The sequence below is a fragment of the Lithobates pipiens genome, unplaced genomic scaffold (genome assembly GCF_037356315.1).
Source record: "Lithobates pipiens isolate NorthernLeopardFrog02 unplaced genomic scaffold, aLitPip1_a1.2 Scaffold_1, whole genome shotgun sequence".
Classification (NCBI taxonomy): Eukaryota; Metazoa; Chordata; class Amphibia; order Anura; family Ranidae; genus Lithobates; species Lithobates pipiens.
Window position 1 is genome coordinate 240,985,119 of NW_027507685.1, and position 23,340 is coordinate 241,008,458.

A 23,340-nucleotide genomic window follows, 5' to 3' on the forward strand; every position below is an offset into this window, starting at 1 on the left:
GTTGGAAACCCTCACATATACCCAGTGAAGTGACTGGCCTCGGGTGATACGCAAAGATGAAGCAATTCCTCCTACATAAGTTGTACCTGTTTATATGCAGCCCCCTGTCCTCTACATTCATTCAAATTACAGAATCTTCACAGCATTTCTCAGCCCCAGAAAGCAGGGGTGAGGATTTGATGTCACACGTTGCGTGGCATAGAGCTGAGCGTAATATGAGACCTGAGTGGAAGGGATGGTCACACCCCCCCCTCGGCATAGTCTCATAGGGAAATATGCACAGCTGAGGCTGTCAATAACCTGCTGGCACCAGCACACAGCAGGTGATTGACAGCCTCTGCTGTGCATGTTTCCCTTTTAACCCTGTTAAGGGTTAGAGTTTAAAGGTTAGGGGTTCATTTATTTATTTATTTATTTTGTTAGGTTAGGGGCTAATATTAGGGTTAGGGTTTAGGATTAGGGTTGGGGTTAATATTAGGGTTAGGGTTTTTTATTGAATTATTTTTATTATTTTTTTGTTTTGTTTTATTATTTTTTTCATTTAATTATTAAATTTGAGCAGAAAAACTCTCAGGTTAGGGTAGGGATTCATTTATTTATTTATTTTGTTAGGTTAGGGGCTAAGGTTAGGGTTTAATATTAGGGTTAGGGTTTAGGATTAGGGTTTGGGTTAATATTAGTGTTAGGGTTTTTTATCAATTTTTTAAATGTTATTATTTTTATTTTTTTAGTTATTATTAATTTTCATAAAATTATTGCATTTGAGCAGAAAAACGCTCAGGTTTGGGTAGGGGTTCATTTCTTTATTTATTATTTATTTATTTTGTTAGGTTAGGGGCTAAGGTTAGGGTTTAATATTAGGGTTAGGGTTTAGGATTAGGGTTGGGGTTAGTATTAGGGTTAGGGGTTTTTTTTTGTTTAATTATTTTTTCTTTTTTTTAAATTGTATTATTTATTTATTTAGTTATCATTTATTTTCATTTAATTATTGCATTTGAGCAGAAAAACGCTCAGGTTGGGTAAGGGTTAATTTATTATTTATATATTTATTTTGTTAGGTTAGGGGCTAAGGTTAGGGTTTAATATTAGGGTTAGGGTTTATTAGGGTTTACGATTATGGTTGGGGTTAATATTAGGGTTAGGGTTTTTTTATTGAATTATTTTTATTCATTTTTTTTAATTGTATTATTTATTTATTTAGCTGTTATTTATTTTGATTTAATTATTGCATTTGAGCAGAAAAACGCTCAGGTTAGGTAGGGGTTAATTAATTATTTTATTATTTATTTATTTTGTTAGGTCAGGGGCTAAGTTTAGGGTCAGGGGTGGACTGACAATTCGGGCACTGCCCGAGGGCCCTGGGTCGCTAGGGGGCCCCATGAGGGTTGCCAGCCTCAATAAAACCAGGGACAGTGTGTAAAAATCTGTGTTTTTTTTTTTTTATATCTGTCTCTGAAATATCCCTTACCGACATCCTTTTGGTCTAAAAGCCCCGAGATTATAGCTGCCCCACCTCTCCACTACCTTCTCAGCCAATAGAAACATGTCTGTGTATACTGTGTGTGTGTGTGTGTGTTTGTGTATACTGTGTGGCCCCATAATCTCTGATTGCCTGGGGGGCCCCATAATCTCCTATTGCCCGGGGGCCCCATGAGTTGTCAGTCCGCCCCTGGTTAGGGTTTAATATTAGGGTTAGGGTTTAGGATTAGGGTTGGGGTTAATATTAGGGTTAGGGTTTTTTTTTATTGAATTATTTTTATTCATTTTTTTAAATTGTATTATTTATTTATTTAGTTATCATTTATTTTCATTTAATTATTGCATTTGAACAGAAAAACGCTCAAAAACTGCAAAAAAAATTAAAAAAAATTAAAAATACATGAAAAATTTTTAAAACGCTCAAATCAAGCGTTTCCATGCATTTCTGTGGAACTAAAAATGTTTAAAAAAAAAAAACGCAGGAGAGCATTGCACTGCAGCATGGAGCAGCTCACAGCAGGAGTCCGGTGCATCTCCATTCACCATTTCAGGTCCGGTTTCAGACCTAAATTCAGACCTGAATTGGACCAGAAGACACACAGGGCTCCTGTACAATTTACACTGGAGCCACTCCGGAAATGTGTAAACCCGGCTCCATAGAGAGCCGGCCACCATCTCCTGCTATGCGAATTAATTCGCATTAACAGTGTGAACCCAGCCTAAATCTTGCCTTGGTCTCACACCATTACTGTCTTTACCTTTCAGCTTTCTTACGGTTCGAGTTCACCTGCGTTGTCCAACCGCCAGAGGTTTCCAACCTTCTTCCGCACGCACCCCTCAGCTACCTTGCACAACCCCACCAGGGTCCAGCTTTTCAAAAAGTGGGGATGGACGAAGATCGCTACCATACAGCAGACGACTGAGGTCTTCACATCGGTGAGTGTTTGCAAGTGAACGGTTAGACAAAATGTCTAGGAGATAGGAGTCTTGGTTCTTAGAAAATCTTGGCCTACTTTAGAAAACCGGAACTCGGAAAAGGGGAGAGCTCTTCTGTACAGCAACCAATCAGATTCCGTGATTTTTTTTAAAGATAAGTGAGAAAATAGACCAGCTATTTTCGACCAGGTTGCATGATACCCTAGGGTTCCTCTAGTGGCTGCTTGGGGTTCCTTGAACTACGGCTGATTTTCCTCCCATTTGATGGTGCCTGCATAGTTGCTGGCCCAATGCCACTTGAAAGAGACAGGACGCCATTGTATGGAGACATTTTTCTCACTGACTCCCAAAGAATTGGTTTCAGTAGGGTTTCCCTGGCGTCTTAAAATTATTATCCTCTAGAGCAGGACTTTCTAAACAAAGGACCAGTGTTCGGTCCGTCAGAATTTAGGGGGGCTCCACTGTGGACAGTGGGAGTGGAAAATGTCCAGGGGTCACTGGGAGTAAAGCGTGCCTCATCCTTGGTATTAGTAGGAAGAATAGTGTCTCGTAATAGTAGGAAACTGCTTTGGCCAAGTTTTTGGGGGAACAACAAAATTGCTTTAGGCCCGGAAGCGTCAAATGCCTTTGAGCTTTTACATAGAGAATGTAGAAGATATAGACCACCAGAGACATGAGTATAACTTGGCCAAAGCAGGAAACCACTTTGGCCAAGTTTTTAGGGGAACAACAAAGTTGCTTTAGGCCCGGAAGCGTCAAATGCCTTTGAGCTTTTACGTAGAGAATGTAGAAGATATAGACCACCAGAGAGATGAGCAGGAAACTGCTTTTGACCACGTTTTTGGGGAAACAACAAAGTTGCTTTAGGCCCGGAAGCGTCAAATGTCTTTGAGCTTTTACGTAGAGAATGTAGAAGATATAGACCACCAGAGAGATGAGCAGGAAACTGCTTTTGACCACGTTTTTGGGGAAACAACAAAGTTGCTTTAGGCCCGGAAGCGTCAAATGTCTTTGAGCTTTTACATAGAGAATGTAGAAGATATAGCCCACCAGAGACATGAGTATAACTTGGCCAAAGCAGGAAACCACTTTGGCCAAGTTTTTAGGGGAACAACAAAGTTGCTTTAGGCCCGGAAGCGTCAAATGCCTTTGAGCTTTTACGTAGAGAATGTAGAAGATATAGACCACCAGAGAGATGAGCAGGAAACTGCTTTTGACCACGTTTTTGGGGAAACAACAAAGTTGCTTTAGGCCCGGAAGCGTCAAATGTCTTTGAGCTTTTACGTAGAGAATGTAGAAGATATAGACCACCAGAGAGATGAGCAGGAAACTGCTTTTGACCACGTTTTTGGGGAAACAACAAAGTTGCTTTAGGCCCGGAAGCGTCAAATGTCTTTGAGCTTTTACATAGAGAATGTAGAAGATATAGCCCACCAGAGACATGAGTATAACTTGGCCAAAGCAGGAAACCACTTTGGCCAAGTTTTTAGGGGAACAACAAAGTTGCTTTAGGCCCGGAAGCGTCAAATGCCTTTGAGTTTTTACGTAGAGAATGTAGAAGATATAGACCACCAGAGAGATGAGCAGGAAACTGATTTTGACCAAGTTTCTGGAGAAACTACAAAATTGCTTTAGGCCCGGAAGCGTCAAATGTCTTTGAGCTTTTACGTAGAGAAGGTAGGAGATATAGGCCACCAGAGAGATGCACAAGAAACTGCTTTGGCCAAAGTTACTTTAAGCCAAAGGACCACCAACCCCCCCCCCCAAAAAAAGTTTGGACACCTATACAGTTTCATTAGGCCTGGAAGGTCGCTTTGTGACGCTAAATACCTAATACAAAGCATTGGATTTGACATTATAAAACAATGAAGTGTCTTCTGAGACGGTCCTCAATAAGACCTCTTATGAGCTGTCCAAGAGAGTCTTCAACTATAACAACAATAACATCAGCTGGGAGATCTACAAAGCCATGAATTCCTCTTCCTTCTATGGCGTCTCGGTGTTCAAGGCTTCCTGATTTATTTGGCACTTCCTTCCTTGAATCAGAAACATTGACTCCATTTTCCTAGACCTGATTTAAATCTCCTCAGATCTCTGAGGCTTTTCTAAAACAGGTGAGAAGATATTAGAGAGGCAGTAATATCACACAACTCATTATTATCTTAATAACCAGAGCCCTCATCTTCACCAAAAAATCCCGCAGGTCTCTGTAATTAGACTACATATCTCACCTTTCAGGAAAGCTCCTTATTAATGATCTTCTTTTTTTTTTTTTCCCAGACTCTCGATGATCTAGAGGAGCGAGTAAAAGAAGCGGGCATTGAGATTACCTTCCGACAGAGTTTTTTCTCTGACCCGACCGTCCCTGTGAAAAATCTTAAGGTGTGTACTCATATCTGGGGTGTCCCAAGGTAACCCAGCATTGTTATGGATTACAATTCACCGAAGTGCTCCTCTCCTTCCCATGAGACTCTCCTTGAGTCAATGGCTTGGACCGCTCCTTGAGAATTGACTCTCCATGGGGTTAATAAAGCTCGCTAATTGCCTTCACTCAACCTGATTTCTTTCAGGAGTCTTCTTTTCATTCTTGTGTCTTTTTCCTCCTTTGTCACTGTTCCTCCTTGTTCTTTCCTTCTCTTCATTTTGCTTATCTTTTCCGTTCAGATACCCAATTCTCTATCTCGCCATCTCCGCTACCCGGCTTCTTTCTCTCACCGCTTTTTATCTCTGCCTTTCAGAGACAGGATGCAAGAATAATAGTCGGCTTATTCTATGAGACAGAAGCGCGGAAGGTCTTTTGTGAGGTAAAGTGAAATTGCTGTTACTGCTTTCTCAGAGGAAGAGTCTCTCTTTTAGCGTGCCCTTTTCGTCCTCCTTTTTTTTTAAAGAATGATATTACTGTCGGCTCGCACATCTAGAATTTGTGAATTTGTGATTCAGACCTTTCTCTTAAAATTAGTTTTTGATGCTTTCTGCTCTTTCTTGTCCTCTTGATCTTGTACTCTTTATTTTTTCTTTTACTCTTTACTCTTATCTTTAGCTTTGCTTCTTTATGTTTATCTTCATATCTTTCCCTCTTTTGGTTTATTTTTATCTTTCCTTCTTCATCTTTTCCACTTTGTTTGTATTCTTTTTATCTTTCTCTCTTTACTTTTTTATTTATCCTTCCATCATCCCTTCCATCTTTCTCTTTCTCTTTCATCTTTAATTATTTCCATTCCTACTTATCTTCTTTCCTTTACTCTTTTTTTTCTTTTTTATATTTTTCTTTTGCTATTTCTCTTTACCTTTCCCTCTTTTCATTTCTCTTAATTGCTCCCCCTCTCTGGCTTTCCTAGGTTACATTTCTCCTCTATCTTTCCCTCTTTCCATTTATCTCTTTCAATTTCTCCTCATCCCATTCCCTACCTCTTTCTGTTTCTCTTTTTTTCCCCTCTATTTTTCTTTTCGTCTTTCCTTCTTTTCCTTTCTCTTACCATATTCCTTCTTTCTATCTTTCAAGTTTTTTTTTTCTTACCTAAAGTATCCTCTCTACCCCCTCTGTCTTTATCTCCTTTCTCTCCGCCCCCCCCTCTCTCTCTCTCTTTCTGTCTCTCCTCTCCCTCTCTATTTTTCTCTCTTCTCTGGCACTTTTCTAAAATCTCTCTCTTTCACTCTTTCCTCTCTTTCATTTTTCTTTCTCCCTCTCTCCCTTTTCTCTGCTTTATCTCTCGCTCCCTTTCTTTCATTCATTATCTCTCCCCCTCTCTCCTCTTTCTTCCTCTCTTTCTCTGTATCCCTCTCCTTCTCTTTCTTTCAATGTTTCTCTCTCCTACCCCCCTCTTTTTTCTCTTCTCTCTCCTTGTTTTTTCTCAACTCTTTCTCTTCCTCTCTATTCTCCTTTTCAGTCTTTCTCCCCCAGCTCTTTCTCTCACTCTGACTCTCTCCCTCTCTTTATCTCTCTCTCTATCACCCTCACTCTCTCTATGTCTCCTATCTCTCCCCCTCTATCTCTCCTCTTCCCTCCCCCTCTATTTCTCCTGTTCCCCCTTCTATCTCTCCTCTTTCTCCCCCTCTTTCTCTTCTCTTTCTCTCCTCTTTCTCCCCATCTATCTCTCCTCTTCCCCCCCTCTATCTCTCCTCTTTCTCTCCCTCTATCTCTCCTCTTTCTCCCTCTATCTCTCCTCTTTCTCCCTCTATCTCTCCTCTTTCTCTCCCTCTATCTCTCATCTTTGTCCCCCTCTATCTCTCCTCTCCCCCCCCTCTATCTATCCTCTTTCCCCCCTCTATCTCTCCTCTTCTCTCCCTCTATCTCTCCTCTTTCCCCCCTCTATCTCTTCTCTTTCCCCCCTCTATCTCTCCTCTTTCTCTCCCTCTATCTCTCCTCTTTCTCCCTCTATCTCTCCTCTTTCTCTCCCTCTATCTCTCATCTTTCTCCCCCTCTATCTCTCCTCTCCCCCCCCCCTATCTCTCCTCTTTCCCTCCCTCTATCTCTCCTCTTTCCCCTCCTCTATCTCTCCTCATTCCCCCCTCTATCTCTCCTCTTTCCCCCCTCTATCTCTCCTCTTTCTCTCCCTCTATCTCTCCTCTTTCTCTCCCTCCATCTCTCCTCTTTCCCCCCTCTATCTCTCCTCTTTCCCCCCTCTATCTCTCCTCTTTCCCCCCTCTATCTTTCCTCCCCCCCCCCCCATCTCTCCTCTTTCCGCCCTCTATCTCTCTCTCATCTTTCTCTCCCTCTATCTCTCCTCTTTCTTCCCCTCTATCTCTCTCCCTCTCTTTTTCTTTTCTCTCTCGTTCTTTTCTCAACTCTCTCTCTTTCCCTCTCTTCTCTTGTTCTCATTCCCACGCCTCTTCTATCTTTTCTCTCCCCCCCCCCCATTTTTCTTTCTCTCTCTCTCTGACCCATATCTCTCTCACTCACTCTCCCTCCCTCTATCTCTCCTCTTTCTTCCGTCTATCTCTCTCCCTCTCTTTCCCTCTCTCTCCATCCCTCTCCCTTTTCCCTAGTTCTCTCTCCCCCTCCATCTCTCCTCTCCCCCCCCCTCTATCTCTCCTCTTTCCCCCTCTATCTCTCCTCTTCCCCCCTCTATCTCTCCTCTTTCTCTCCCTCTATCTCTCCTCTTTCTCCCTCTATCTCTCCTCTTTCTCTCCCTCTATCTCTCATCTTTGTCCCCCTCTATCTCTCCTCTCCCCCCCCTCTATCTATCCTCTTTCCCCCCTCTATCTCTCCTCTTCTCTCCCTCTATCTCTCCTCTTTCCCCCCTCTATCTCTTCTCTTTCCCCCCTCTATCTCTCCTCTTTCTCTCCCTCTATCTCTCCTCTTTCTCCCTCTATCTCTCCTCTTTCTCTCCCTCTATCTCTCCTCTTTCTCTCCCTCTATCTCTCATCTTTCTCCCCCTCTATCTCTCCTCTCCCCCCCCCTCTATCTCTCCTCTTTCTCTCCCTCTATCTCTCCTCTTTCTCTCCCTCCATCTCTCCTCTTTCCCCCCTCTATCTCTCCTCTTTCCCCCCTCTATCTTTCCTCCCCCCCCATCTCTCCTCTTTCCGCCCTCTATCTCTCTCTCATCTTTCTCTCCCTCTATCTCTCCTCTTTCTTCCCCTCTATCTCTCTCCCTCTCTTTCTTTCACTCTTTTTCTCCCCCCTCTCTTTTTCTTTTCTCTCTCGTTCTTTTCTCAACTCTCTCTCTTTCCCTCTCTTCTCTTGTTCTCATTCCCACGCCTCTTCTATCTTCTCTCTCTCTCTGACCCATATCTGTCTCACTCACTCTCCCTCCCTCTATCTCTCCTCTTTCTTCCGTCTATCTCTCTCCCTCTCTTTCTCTCTCTCTCCATCCCTCTCTCTTTTCCCTAGTTCTCTCTCCCCCTCCATCTCTCCTCTCCCCCCCTCTATCTCTCCTCTTTCCCCCTCTATCTCTCCTCTTCCCCCCTCTATCTCTCCTCTTCCCCCCTCTATCTCTCCTCTTTCTCTCCCTCTATCTCTCCTCTTTCTCCCTCTATCTCTCCTCTTTCTCTCCCTCTATCTCTCATCTTTGTCCCCCTCTATCTCTCCTCTCCCCCCCCTCTATCTATCCTCTTTCCCCCCTCTATCTCTCCTCTTCTCTCCCTCTATCTCTCCTCTTTCCCCCCTCTATCTCTTCTCTTTCCCCCCTCTATCTCTCCTCTTTCTCTCCCTCTATCTCTCCTCTTTCTCCCTCTATCTCTCCTCTTTCTCTCCCTCTATCTCTCATCTTTCTCCCCCTCTATCTCTCCTCTCCCCCCCCCCTCTATCTCTCCTCTTTCCCTCCCTCTATCTCTGCTCTTTCCCCTCCTCTATCTCTCCTCATTCCCCCCTCTATCTCTCCTCTTTCCCCCCTCTATCTCTCCTCTTTCTCTCCCTCTATCTCTCCTCTTTCTCTCCCTCTATCTCTCCTCTTTCTCTCCCTCCATCTCTCCTCTTTCCCCCCTCTATCTCTCCTCTTTCCCCCCTCTATCTCTCCTCTTTCCCCCCTCTATCTCTCCTCTTTCCCCCCTCTATCTTTCCTCCCCCCCCATCTCTCCTCTTTCCGCCCTCTATCTCTCTCTCATCTTTCTCTCCCTCTATCTCTCCTCTTTCTTCCCCTCTATCTCTCTCCCTCTCTTTCTTTCACTCTTTCTCTCCCCCCTCTCTTTTTCTTTTCTCTCTCGTTCTTTTCTCAACTCTCTCTCTTTCCCTCTCTTCTCTTGTTCTCATTCCCACGCCTCTTCTATCTTTTCTCTCCCCCCCGCCCATTTTTCTTTCTCTCTCTCTCTGACCCATATCTCTCTCACTCACTCTCCCTCCCTCTATCTCTCCTCTTTCTTCCGTCTATCTCTCTCCCTCTCTTTCCCTCTCTCTCCATCCCTCTCTCTTTTCCCTAGTTCTCTCTCCCCCTCCATCTCTCCTCTCCCCCCCCCCCCCTCTATCTCTCCTCTTTCCCCCTCTATCTCTCCTCTTTCCCCCTCTATCTCTCCTCTTCCCCCCCTCTATCTCTCCTCTTTCTCTCCCTCTATCTCTCCTCTTTCTCTCCCTCTATCTCTCCTCTTTCTCCCTCTATCTCTCCTCTTTCTCTCCCTCTATCTCTCATCTTTGTCCCCCTCTATCTCTCCTCTCCCCCCCTCTATCTATCCTCTTTCCCCCCCCTCTATCTCTCCTCTTCTCTCCTTCTATCTCTCCTCTTCCCCCCCCTCTATCTCTTCTCTTTCCCCCCTCTATCTCTCCTCTTTCTCTCCCTCTATCTCTCCTCTTTCTCCCTCTATCTCTCCTCTTTCTCTCCCTCTATCTCTCATCTTTCTCCCCCTCTATCTCTCATCTTTCTCCCCCTCTATCTCTCCTCTCCCCCCCCCCCTCTATCTCTCCTCTTTCCCTCCCTCTATCTCTCCTCTCCCCCCCCCCCCCCTCTATCTCTCCTCTTTCCCTCCCTCTATCTCTCCTCTTTCCCTCCCTCTATCTCTCCTCTTTCCCTCCCTCTATCTCTCCTCTTTCCCCTCCTCTATCTCTCCTCATTCCCCCCTCTATCTCTCCTCTTTCCCCCCTCTATCTCTCCTCTTTCTCTCCCTCTATCTCTCCTCTTTCTCTCCCTCCATCTCTCCTCTTTCCCCCCTCTATCTCTCCTCTTTCCCCCCTCTATCTCTCCTCTTTCCCCCTTCTATCTCTCCTCTTTCCCCCCTCTATCTTTCCTCTCCCCCCCCCATCTCTCCTCTTTCCGCCCTCTATCTCTCTCTCATCTTTCTCTCCCTCTATCTCTCCTCTTTCTTCCCCTCTATCTCTCTCCCTCTCTTTCTTTCACTCTTTCTCTCCCCCCTCTCTTTTTCTTTTCTCTATCGTTCTTTTCTCAACTCTCTCTCTTTCCCTCTCTTCTCTTGTTCTCATTCCCATGCCTCTTCTATCTTTTCTCTCTCCCCCCCCCCCCATTTTTCTTTCTCTCTCTCTCTGACCTATATCTCTCTCACTCACTCTCCCTCCCTCTATCTCTCCTCTTTCTTCCGTCTATCTCTCTCCCTCTCTTTCTCTCTCTCTCCATCCCTCTCTCTTTTCATTAGTTCTCTCTCCCCCTCCATCTTTCTCTCTCTCTCTCTCTCTCTCGTGCTCTCTCCTCTTTCTTCCTCTCTTTCTATGTATCCCTCTCCTTCTCTTTCATTCAATGTCTCTCTCTCTCTCATCTCTTCCTCTTTTTTTCTCTACTCTCACATGCTTTTCTCAACTATTTCTCTTCCCCTCTCTTTTCTCTTTTTTCTCTCTCTCCCCCTCTCTCTTTCTCTGTCTCCTATCTCAACCCCTCAATCTCTCCTCTTTCTTCATCTCTATCTCTCCCCTTTTCTTTTCTCTCTCTCTAGCTCTTTTCTCAACTCTCTCTCTTAAAATGTCCTCTCTTTTATCTTGTCTCTAAACTTTCTTTCTCTCTCCTCTCTCTCTTCCTCTCTTTCCTCCTGCTTCCTCTCTTTCTCTGAATCTCTTTCTCTCTTTCATTGTCTCTCTCTCCCCTCTCTCCCTTTCTTTTTCCTCTTCTCTCTCACACTTTTCTCCACTCTCTCTCTCTCTTCTCTCACTGTTGCGCTCCCTCCATCCACATATTTGTATTTGTTTTTTTTTTTTTACCATCAATGGAATTTTCCCTTAGCTTTACCTACTTGTTGCTGTTTTACTGACACAAATTCCACTCGCATTGCTCAATAATAGTAGATTTCATGCTGTTCTCCAGGTCTACAAGGAACGTCTTTTTGGTAAGAAGTATGTCTGGTTTTTGATTGGTTGGTACGCCGACAACTGGTTCAAGACACCAGATCCAGCCATCAACTGTACGGTGGAAGAGATGACCCGGGCTGTTGAGGGTCATGTAACCACAGAGATCGTCATGCTGAACCCAGAAAATACCCGCGGTATCTCCAACATGGTAGGCGATGACTTGTATACTCACCTTCACTTTTTTTTTCTTTAGATCTCTATTTTCCCGTTAAGCTTCAACCACACTTGATGTGTATCTCTTTGACTCTCTAATAGACATCTCAAGAGTTCATGGATAAGCTTCAAAAACGTCTTGGCAAAGATCCAGAAGGAGTCGGAGGACTGCAAGAAGCACCCCTGGCCTACGATGCCATCTGGGCCCTGGCGCTGGCCCTCAATAAGACCTCTTATGAGCTGTCCAAGAGAGGCTTGCGTCTTGAAGACTTCAACTATAACAACGATAACATCAGCCGGGAGATCTACAAAGCCATGAATTCCTCTTCCTTCGATGGCGTCTCGGTGAGTCCCCTCCATGCATCATCGGCTTCCTGATTTATTTGGCAGTGTCACTTTTCTATCACCAACTTTCCTCCTCGCTGCTTATCGCTTTTGTTTCATCATGTTGTTATATCTGACTCATCTCTCGCAGCCAGCACAAGAAAAATGTCCTCATCTTATGGAACGCGTCAGTGTTTCCATTTTTTCGGGAAATGTTATTAGCGCTCAAGAAAAAGGTTTTTGCGAGATTATTACAGATTTACTCGTATGATAGCCGCTATAATGGCCCAGCACTGCGAAGAACGGCATGAAATCTGCCTTTCGCAATATTGTGTCAATTGTTCAAAGCTGAACTCCGGGCAAACAGCTAAATACACAGATGATAGTTGCCAAAGGATCAGTATTTCTGTCCATTCAGTCCTTGGATTAACATAGCTCTGCCATACAGCATATTTCTCTGCTTCAGTTTCATTTTCACTTACAGGTCCCCTTCCCACTCCCAGCCTGTAACTAGACAGTGAAATGAGAAGCAGCACACTGATGAACTCCCCTTGTCTATCACTCTGTTTTCTCCTCTTATGAGCATGTTCCTTGCACTGCACATCTGATTGGCCCCTTGTGCTGTTTCTCCTTCCCCCAATCTGAGCTTTGCAGTCAGTGCCGGGACAAGGTCATGTAGCGCCCAGGACGAACACGGCAAGCTGCCCCCCCAACACCAAAAATTATGTGTCAGCAACCCCCCCGGCCCCCAAAAAAATAAAAAAATTTAGCACTAATCTGCATGCTTACGCCCTAAACATAACTTTCCTCTCCTCCCAGTACAAATAAGCCCCCTTGCTGAAATCCCCTCTCCTAGCACAAATCTTTGCTCCCCACCAGCACTTCATCCCCTCCCCCCCTCAAAAAAAAAACACCCTTCCTAGGACAAATCTTTTACCCCTCAAATTTCCCCTCCAAGTGCACCTCCTCTACCCCCCATTTCAAATCCCCCCCTCCCAGCACAAATTCCCCCAATCCCCTCTCCTAGCACAAATCTCCCCCCTCCCAAATTTTTCCTCCCAGCACAAATTCCCCCAAGCCCCCCTCCTAGCACAAATCTCCCCCCCCCTCCCAAATTTTCCCTCCTAGCACAAATACCCCCCAATCATCCATACTAACACAGATTCCCCCCCCCCCCAAAAAAAACATATTTCCCCTCCCCCTCTACCATATCATCTCTTCTTTCACAAGCCCCCCAAATTCCCCCTCCAAGCACAAATCCTCTTACCCCCCCCCCCCCCGAAACAGAAATCCCCCTAAATCACCACCTCTAGCACCACCTCCCCCCAAATTTCCCCTCTTAGAACAATTCTTACCCCCCTCCAGGTTCCCCCTACCAACACAAATCCTCTACCCCCCAAGCTCCTCAAAATGCCTGACACCCCCCCCCCCCCCACCTCACATAATACCACAGTGTCCCAGCCGCCCCTCATGCCCACCCCTTGTCCCATCCCTGTTTGTAGTACAGTGACTACAAAAGGCTGATTCTGTGTCAAACTTGGGTGTATACACTGCTTATGTTAAAAAAATACAGTTATTGGTATGTGAAGGAATATGTAAACCAAACACTTCATATTCCCGATATGTGTCTGCTGTACTATGTACTTGTATGAGAAAGTCTCATGTTCTCTTTGTATTGCTTCCTTTGTGTGAAATCCCTGGTGATCCTACCAGCCCCCCCCCCCCCCCCCCCGGGTCCTGCAATTCGGCGCTTCGTCGCTTTAACTGACAATTGCGCGGTCCAGCGACGCTGTACCTAAATAAAATTTACGTACTTTTTTTCCCCACAAATAGAGCTTTCTTTCGGTGGTATTGGATCACCTCTGGGTTTTTTATTTTTTGCGCTTTAAAAAAAAAGACCAACAATTTTTAAATAAAAAAATATATTTTTTTTACTTTCTGCTATAAAACACATCCAACATTTTTTTTTTAAAGAAATCAAATTTCGTGAATTGAGGCCATTATGTATTCTGCTAAATTTTTTGGGTAAAAAATAAAATAAAATCCCAATAAGCGTACGTCGTTTGGTTTGCGCAAAAGATATAGTATCTAAAATGTGAGTGTTTGCAACCAAATTAAAGGAACAACCATAAAGGATTAAACTTTTGTCACTGATTTAGTAATCAGAAAATAACCCCATCGTAAGGTGTGGATGGAAACAAGAGACAGTATCATTATTAGATGTAACAGATATGAGAATAGAAGGGGGGATAAAGAGAGACGTATGGGTGTGAGCGTGTCTAGGATCTTAGACGGTGCGTTGACAGCCAGTTAGTACTTACTGTAGAACGTGCCCACCCAAAGGGTCAGACGGAGAAGGGGGAGGAACAGGTCTAGAGAGGGGAGAGGATTACCAGAACGGTAGAGCAGTCTCAGTCCAGGACGTGTTATAGATGAGTAGAAGAGAGGTACAACTACCAAGGTAGTAATGGGCAGGGCAAGTGCTACCACTAGGCAAACTAGGCAGCCTCCTAGGGCGCACTGCTGCTTAGGATGCCCGGCCACTGGTATTCCTACTCTCTTTTCTCTGCAGCAAGTTACAAAATTTTAGCATCAGCAGGCAGCCTCCACTCTCTTCGCACATAGTGTCAGAGGCGAGAGGACTGTGTCTGTGTCCCAACTCCCGAATGAATGGAAGCAAACAAACATTCATTGATGGGAACTGGTAGGCTGCATTGATGGGTGCTGGTGAGGCTACATCCATGGGCGCTGGTGAGGCTGCTTTTGATGGGTGCTGGTAAGCAGGGCCGTCTTTAAGGCAGGGCAAAAGGGGCAGCTGCCCTGGGCCCTGTCATTGTTGTGGGGCCCAAAGCAGCTGCCTCATACTTACCAACTATCCCAGTTTAAATTCCCTTATCCTTTGAAGTTTTAGTTCTGTGCTGTGTCCCGATATCTCAGTATGAAGTGCTGGTACTAAAGCTGCCCAGCTCTGCCCTATTGTTGTGTACAGATGACTCACCTGCAGACCCTGTGTTTACATGTAAATATTGGCATTCATATGTAAATCGCGGCAGCATTCATAATTAAATAGTTGCGGCCAGCAGCATTAATATGTAAAAAAAGGCGGCATTCATATGTATATCACGCCTCCCTGCAGTGAGGAGATGATGTGCTGTAACCTCTAGCAACCAATCAATGAGCAGTATTACTGTTCAGAAATCTCTAGCAACCAATTAACAAGTGGAAATCATTTGCTGTAACTTCTAGCAACTAATCAGTGAGCCATAATGTGTGCTGTAACCTCCAGCAACCGGTCAGTAAGCTGAATTATATGCTGTAACCGCTGGCAGGCAATCACAATTGCTGCCTGATCTGTCTAGCTGCTATTTATTGTATGTCTCAGAGCAGGTGGAGAGTGAAATTGCATGAGGGGGCCCAAGAAATTTTGCCCAGGGTCCTATCACTATTAAAGACGGCCCTGCTGGTAAGGATGCTTTGATGAGTGCTGGTAAGGCTGCATTGATGGGTGCTGGTAAAGCTGCATTGATGGGCACTGGTAAGGCTGCATTGAGGGGCACTGGTGAGGCTGCTTGTGATGAGCGCTGGTGAGGCTGCATTGATGAGCACTGGTGAGGCTGCATTAACGAGCACTGATGAGGCTGCATTATTGAGCACTGGTGAGGCTGCATTAATGAGCGCTGATGAGGCTGCATTGATGAGCGCTGATGAGGCTGCATTGATGAGCGCTGGTGAGGCTGCATTAATGAGCGCTGGTGAGGCTGCATTAATGAGCGCTGATGAGGCTGCATTGATGAGCGCTGGTGAGGCTGAATTAATGAGCACTGGTGAGGCTGCATTAATGAGAACTGGTGAGGCTGCATTGATGAGCACTGGTGAGGGTGCATTGATGGGCGCTGATGAGACTGCATTGATGGGCACTGGTGAGGCTGCTTTTGATGGGTACTGTGAGGCTGCATTGATGGGCACTGGTAGGCTGCCTTTGAGGGGCACTGGTGGGCTGCATTTGATGGGCACTTCATTAAAAAGGTGGGGTATACATGGGCAGGGCAAAGGGGGTGTAGTCAGGGGTGGATCATGGGCGGCAAAATGAGGTTTTGCCTAGGGTGTCAAAAATCCTTGCACCAGCCCTGGTAATAGGGATCGCTCAAAGTCAGGGGGTAGGCAGTGTTTGACCCAAGGTTGCCATATTTTTTTTAAATTACCGTATTTTGTCATTTTCAGTGGCTGGCATTTTAGCATAAATAAGCGCTCTATTCATTATGTGTTTAGCTTCAGTCACGGCCAAACAATGTGGAAAATTTCAAGGGGTATGAATACTTTTTCAAGGCACTGTAATGCCGCGTACATGCAATCGGACTATCCGGCGGACTTAATCGTGTGTGGGCTCCAGCGGACCTTTTCTTCCCAAACAGCTGCCCTGTAGCAGTAAATCTGCAATGGGCGGTCATTAACTGGTTAAGAACATTCCATCAGAAGAGGAAATAACTTAAGAACATTTAACCAGAAAATAAAATACCCCGATAACATTCAAACCCCAAAAAAATTACTAAAAGATTTGCCCCTAAAACTAATGAGCAAATTCTGGTTAATTCACAGGAGAAGTAATACACTTGAAGTTTTGCTGGATGAAAAGCTATGCAAATTTTTTTTTTTTTATGTAAATAGATAATAATAATGTTCTTGGTTTAAAAGGGAACTTTATAGATCTTTTGGGTTATTGAACAATCAGTAAAAGAGCTGTGCAGACACTCCGAACAAACTACCTAATAGGCAAATATACTGCAGGCATTGTCATTAGTTCATTTCTGTCTTTTCATTAATGCTCTGTGTGCTGATTTTATGGTTTTTACCTCCGTGTTCCCATTGTGTTCCCATTGTGTTCCCATTGTGTTCAAATTGACATATCTGTCAATAACCCGTCCTGATGATGGCGCTACCTTCTTGAACAGAGGACTGATCTTTGTCCTTCAATTCCTTAGGGTCACGTGGTGTTTGATGCCAGTGGGTCCCGTATGGCCTGGACACTTATCGAGCAGTTACAAGGTAGGTGTTCTGGAGTTACTGAATATTCTATCCAATGTTTTTAGAAGAATACGATAATATTATATTATTGCCATTGACACCTTTAAAGAAGCCCTTGCCACATTTCTAAAGGTTAAATGCAGCAAAGCCATGCACTCATAGACAGCATATACTCTTCTCTCCAGTGGCCTGTTTCTTTTACGTCTCCTCTGTCCCAGCTCTGCAACTTTGGGAAGCCTCCTTGACTTTTGACTCTTCCAGGAGTGTCAGTTACCTGTGACCTTCCCCGCCATGCACTGCTTCCTTCCTCCAATTCCTTCCGTTTTGGAAAAAGCAATCAAGGCATGGCGGGAGACACAAGCAACCAATACTCCCGGAAGTGTCAAATGCTGAAGAGGCTTTCAGAGGCTGCAGAACTGGAACAGAGAAGAAGAAGGAGCAGAGTGCTGAGTATTTCCTAGCTTTATTGCCCAGGAATTGCTGTAATTAAATTTTTAAGCCCCTTTTACACTGGCTTTCCAATCAGGTCTACCTAAGCCCTTGTACACACGGTTGGAGATTCTGACAACCAAATCCGTCTGAGTAATTCCGGAAGAGGTCCGGAAGTGATGTTGCATACACACGGTCGGACTAAGTTGTCGGAAAATCCGATTGTACATAACGTGATGACGTTATTTCGTTACCATGGGACTACGTTCAGGCTAGTAGCCAATAGCTTTGGTCTAGGAATTTGATCTGAGCATGCGTGGCACTTTGTCCGTCGGAGTAGGCTACACATGATCGGAGTATGTCCGATCGGAGCATTTTGTCTGAAAATTTTACTGTCAAGTTGGAAAAATTGGTCCGTCGGATATTCCGACGGAAACAGTCCAATGCAGACCACACACAGTCGGAATACCTGACAAAACGGTTCGATAGGAAACATTCCAACGGAATCTCCGACCGTGTGTACAAGGGCTAAGAATTTTTCAGGTGTATAGACAGGTGTATTTAGACTTCCCTGCAAAGATGGTGCTGTTTGGTGGGCACCGTGCAGAGAGGGCGAAGGACAAGTGGGGAACTCAGGCTCCTCTGAGGCCTCCATTGGACAGGGGGTCTGGCTACAGGAGTCCTTGTCTGGTTCATTGTAAGTGCTTTGGTCCGGTGTGGCCACGTCTGCAGATTATTATTATTATACAGGATTTATATAGCGCCAACAGTTTACGCAACGCTTTATGGTATAAAAGGGAGGCAATACCGTTATAATGCAATACAACACAAGAGGGCCCTGCTCAGAAGAGCTTACAATCTAATAGGGTGGGGCAGGTGGTACAAAAGGTTGTAACTGTGGGGAATGAGCTGATGGAAGTGGTAAAAGATTAGATGGAGACGTGATAGGCTTTCCTGAAGAGATGAGTTTTCAGGGATCGCCTGAAGGTAGCATGAGTAGGGGATAGCTGGACCGGTGGAGGTAGCGAGTTCCAGAGGATGGGGGAGGCTCTGGAGAAATCCTGGAGACGAGCATGGGAGGAGGAGACGAGAGAGCATGAGAGTAGGAGGTCTTGAGAAGAGCGGAGAGGATGATTTGGGTGATATTTAGATTCTGTATCTATCACATTAATACGCTTTAATGCATCAAATACTCTCCATTGTTCTCTTCTGCTGCAGGCAGTGAAGCTGGGCCACACATGCAGGTGGACCTGATCAGATGCTCCATGTAAGCTCTGAGGCATCCAGATCTGGGGGGTAAAAAAAGGAAAAGGTCTACCTCCTGTTCCAGTTTTCTGGACCTAAACATGGTGGATTGTACCCATAGATATAATATGGGTCTGGAAAGCTCTGTTTTTCTTAATGCACTGACATCCATTCCGTTCTTCTCCAATTCAGTAGGGGATTCATTCAGGGCCCCCTGCTGAACGTACCAGATGGCCCCCATGTGAAAGGGGCCTTAAAGACCTGACAGAGTATCTTTACCATTAAATGTACACTACTGTACGCTCAAAATTTCTTTTTTTTTATCTGAGCTGCATTTAGGTAGAATAACCATCATTCTGAAGTGTTTGAACGCATGCATTGCTGTACTACACTAGTTTGGTGATCTGAGAACACTTACTTTAAATACGGAAGCGCTGTTCCCAAACACATCTTTGCTGTTTCTCACATTTAGAAAGACTAAATTTAGTTACATGTAGATGTAAATAAAATGTCGGCACAAAGAAGTTTGAATGTGATCAGTTCCGGAAGTTGAGAGAAAAGAGTTACACAATGCAATTTTCAGGAACTACACTCCCAGTGAACCTGCAAAGAGCTGCAAAAATTATAGTCAGCAGTATTGCCTCCCAGCAGCTGATGTTTTTCCCATGACTGACTTACCATGCCATGCTCTGTGTCTCTGTGTGGAGGTGACCATCTCGGTAGAGGAGAAAGGCTTTGCTTTATCATGTCAGGCTTGCTCCTCTAAAGATTGGTGATCTGTTGACTGGTGGAGTAATGATCAAGAAGCAGCAGGAGAGCGGGAGAGCCTTACAATGCTGACCCTCAGGTCCAGCTACCTCTCCAGCAAGGAGAACCATAAGCAGCACAGTAATGACATTACCACATTCTTTTTCAAATCTCGTGAGACTTGCATTTATCGGCAGCTGTGCCTTAGGTGATCTCTTACTGCAAATATACACATGTGAGGCTACAGCACGATTAATATTTATGGATGTTTACTACTCCCAGTGCTCACAGTCTGGCTAACCTAAAGTCTGAAGGACAGTAAACTGGCCACTTGTTTGGAAAGTTTGGAGACCCCTGCTCTATACCATAGCAACTATTCACTTTTTAAGTTCAGGTCCATTTCAGGAATTGTATATTAGCCAGGTTGATCCACCAAGAAGATGTGACTACCACCCCATTGGGAAAGAGGTCACAATTTTAGTTTAGTGGGAATGTTCATTTTTTTTTATAATTGACAATTTTTATAAAATTTTTTGCATTTTCAATACAAAAATATTAAATAGTTGAGTGAAGAAAAAGAGGAGGGTAGTAGAAAAAACATCTCCGGTAGGGGCATAAATTGTCTCCATACAACAATTCAGACACAATGTCCAGTGGGAGAGGAAGGGAGAGTGGAAAAGTGGGAAAGTAAAAGAAGGAAGAGAAAGATGTGGAGAGAAGGCCCCAATGGGCTTGTCCCCCCTGGGCCCCGAGTGCGCATGGTATACAGAGTGGGGGAGGGGTCTCAAAGATTCAGGGTGGCTCCATCCGTTGATGCCAAGGATCCCATGTCGCAGAGTGTAGATCTATTCGGTCTCTTAATCTAGCTGGCATGGACTCCATGACCTCCATATCCTTGATCCTGGTATAAAGATCAGAAAGTGTTGGGGGATTACGTTGTTTCCATTGAAGGGCCACTAGACATCTAGCCACTGTTACCTTATGTGTGGCCAAACTGGGTAATTTTGGGGGGGGGGGCCTAATATGAAAAATGTGGGTGTCGAGAGGGATATCCACCTCAAACAGCCGACGGAGAAGCTCCCTGACCGATTGCCAATAAGGTTGAAGGACTAGGCAACTCCAGTAGATATGATACGTGCCCTGGTCCTGGAGACATCTCCAACAGTGATCCGAGGCCAATGGATATATAGCGTGCAGGCGAGATGGTGTTAGATACCAGTAAAAGAGCACCTTGTACGTGTTCTCCTTATAGAGCGTACACATAGAGCTCCTGGCTGCCCAAGACCATATAGTGGACCATTGTTCGGAAGATATTTCCTCTCCCAAATGATCCTCCCATCTACACATGTATCTATGTTTCCCCTGAGAGACCATATCATAGGAGTTTAAAAGTTTATATATGTCTGAGGTCAGTCCTTTTTGGGTGGGGCCAGATAGGATTAAACATTCAAATGGTGATAGCTTGGAGAATTGGAGGGTTGGGGTGAAGGTAAGTGCGTAGTGCCGAATATGGAGGTAGCCAAAGGGGAATGTTCATTTTAAAGTTTGCCTTGTAGCCAGGGACATTGAAAACTAATGACTAAACAGGGAAAAAGCCTGCTCTGAAAGGTGAGCCAATGGAGGTCGGTGGACATCCAAGGCTAGTATATTTAGGTAGGTATCTGGTGCCAATGGAGGGACGTGGTCCTTTAGCACCCACGGCAAAAAGGCCAAAAGGTCTCGCCCTTGAGCCATCAACTACTTCAACACCATAAGTTATAGATCTTGCCTTTTTTTATGCCCCCCTCCCAATGAAAAGCCCAATGCAGCACTTTTTCTCCCCACCCCTCACCTTGTAGTTGGCACAGGATGACCTGTGCCGCAACTCCTTGGGTGTTTCATCTCTTCGGTTTTATTGCAGGATAGATTTCTTGACTTTGGGCATTTGCTTTCATCCTTAATGTCAGGCTGTAGGAGACCAGCATGACTTCAATGTCTTCAAAGACCAGCCTGACACATTCTCCTCAAAATTCACCCCCCCCCCCTCCCCTCAGATGCTATAAATGCTGAAATGCAACATGACAAGCCTCTTCCACTTTGGACACCCACAAGTAAATTATTGAGTGGTCTGAATGATTCCTTTGTTGATGTATGGAGTAAAATACTGTTGACAGATTGGTGCTAGCTTTTAAGACCTGGATAAGGAAGTCCATAGCGTTTTAAATAATTTTCTATTCATCTCTGCAGATTAAAGTGAAATACCAGAGAAACCTATCATTCTAGTTTTAAATTGAGTGGTTAGAGCCTCTGTTGGGTCTTTTTTACTTTCTGTGTCTTCATACTGGAGATTCTCTATCACTTTCTGTCCAAGTGACAACAGAATGGGGAATGGAAATCTAAAAAATTCAAATTGTTACCTGATTAGTAGATGAGTGAAAAACTTCCATTGGGACGCCTGTTTCAGTAATGACTGTTAGCCCTTGTACACCCGGTCGGAGATTCCGACGGAATGTGTCCGATCGGACCGTTTTGTCGGATATTCCGACTGTGTGTGGTCTCCATCGGACTGTTTCCGTCGGAGTACCCGACGGACCAAGTTTTCCAACTTGTTGGTAAAATTTTCAGACAAAATTCTTCCGAACGGACATACTCCGATCATGTGTAGAGAATTTCCGATCGGACAAAGTGCCACGCATGCTCAGATCAAATTGCTACACCAAAGCTATTGGCTACTAGCGTGAACGTAGTCCCGTCATAACGAAATAACGTCACCACGTCGGATTTTCCGACAACTTTGTCCGACCGTGTGTATACAACAGTTTCGGACAAAATCTGACGGATTTGGTTGTCGGAATCTCCGACCGTGTGTACAAGGGCATAGAGGAAGGATTTCCTTCCAGTGCGTCAAGATTTCCTTTTACTTTGTGGACAAAGAAAGCAAAAAAAATTGTTACCTTTAAAGTCCAATTGTACCTTTGGGTTAATAAGACTGAATGCAATTGAGGTGCTTGAAAGCAAAGGTGTTTGAAGCCTTACAGTGTGTTTTTCTTTTTAATGAGACACAGCTTGAGTAGAAAAGCCTGTCCCGTGCCAGCATCTCCTCAGAGTGGGACTCTTGCCCTGTTTGGGGAACTAGTAGTCTTCCTGTAGAAGTTGCGCGCACCCCCTGCTAAGTCGGGGCCAGAGCTCTCCAATCGAAGTGTGGGAAGGTGCAGCGTGGTGCGGTGGAAGTAACCACTCAGAGTCCAGTTGCGGGAACATAATTTGTATTATAGTTTGGAAATTCACAACAATTCCGGCAGGAAGGCACCCAACAAGGAACACTCACAGAATGTACAGCGACCTGTACAGGACAGGTTTCCGGTGTGCCAACAGCATCTATCTTGAGGGGTGAAATGCAGTCTGGCTGGTCCGTGCCCAAATGGAGAGGTCTCCAGGAAGGAAAGCAGGTCCGTATCATTTTCCTATCCATCTGGAACCTCTTCCTGCTTCTAATCCCTGTCCCTGTCAGACTGGTGACCTGTCCCTACTTTATCCATATCCGAACATGCGCGTCAAGCCTGGAAGTCTGGGTCTTAAATAGGCTCTGCATGACCTAAGATGGCCACTAGAGTCACACGTGGCAACAGCATCCAATTGGACAGCTTCCCCAGTGACCCAGGAAACCATAGAGGAACCTTGTTCCTCTTGACTTCCCATACAACTGCAATGATGCTGCAGTTGAGTGCCACCTACAGAGGAGGAAATAGACTACACCTGCCTACAAACTCAATAGGGAACATTAACTTTGCTGATTGTTGAGCTAATGTTTCTTCCATAGATCATAAACGAAAGACATAAACAACCAAAGCTCACATTCAATAGCTGCTGGAAGGTGATGGGTTTTTCTACTCAGGCTGTAGCTGCTTTAGAAAGAAAACCAACTAAGGCCGCGTACACACGCGCGGACTGTTCGCCCAACTTTGTCCGTCCAACAGTTTCAGCAAACAGTCCGCTCAAAATTAGCATGGACGGACATGCCCACACACGACGAACGAACAGTTTGCTGAAACCGTGCGCGATGACGTGAACAGCACGTACGACGGGACGAAAAATACGACGTCCTATACACTGCATTATAGCTTTCGGCGTGAAAATCCTTTCTGAGCATGCGCGCAACTTTGTTTGACGAACAAGCCTACACACGGGCGGGCTGTTCGCTGAAACAAGGTTTCAGCGGACAGTTTTTCGGAATTTCCGAAAAACCTTGTCCGTCCAACTGTCCGCTGAAACTGTCCGCTGAAAGCCCACACACGAGCGGACTGTCC

General features: G+C 45.0%; 1 protein-coding gene across 2 annotated transcripts in view; it reads left to right on the forward strand.

The window, feature by feature from the left end:
- The window catches only part of GABBR1 (gamma-aminobutyric acid type B receptor subunit 1), a 345,365-nt gene that overhangs the window by 186,216 nt on the left and 135,809 nt on the right, over positions 1 to 23,340 (forward strand). For both annotated transcript variants that reach the window (XM_077484771.1, XM_077484772.1), the window contains 6 exons: positions 2,245 to 2,415; positions 4,696 to 4,797; positions 5,154 to 5,219; positions 11,091 to 11,282; positions 11,390 to 11,632; positions 16,591 to 16,654. In XM_077484771.1, the coding sequence (XP_077340897.1) occupies positions 2,245 to 2,415; positions 4,696 to 4,797; positions 5,154 to 5,219; positions 11,091 to 11,282; positions 11,390 to 11,632; positions 16,591 to 16,654 (838 nt within the window). The remainder of the gene's footprint in view (positions 1 to 2,244; positions 2,416 to 4,695; positions 4,798 to 5,153; positions 5,220 to 11,090; positions 11,283 to 11,389; positions 11,633 to 16,590; positions 16,655 to 23,340) is intronic.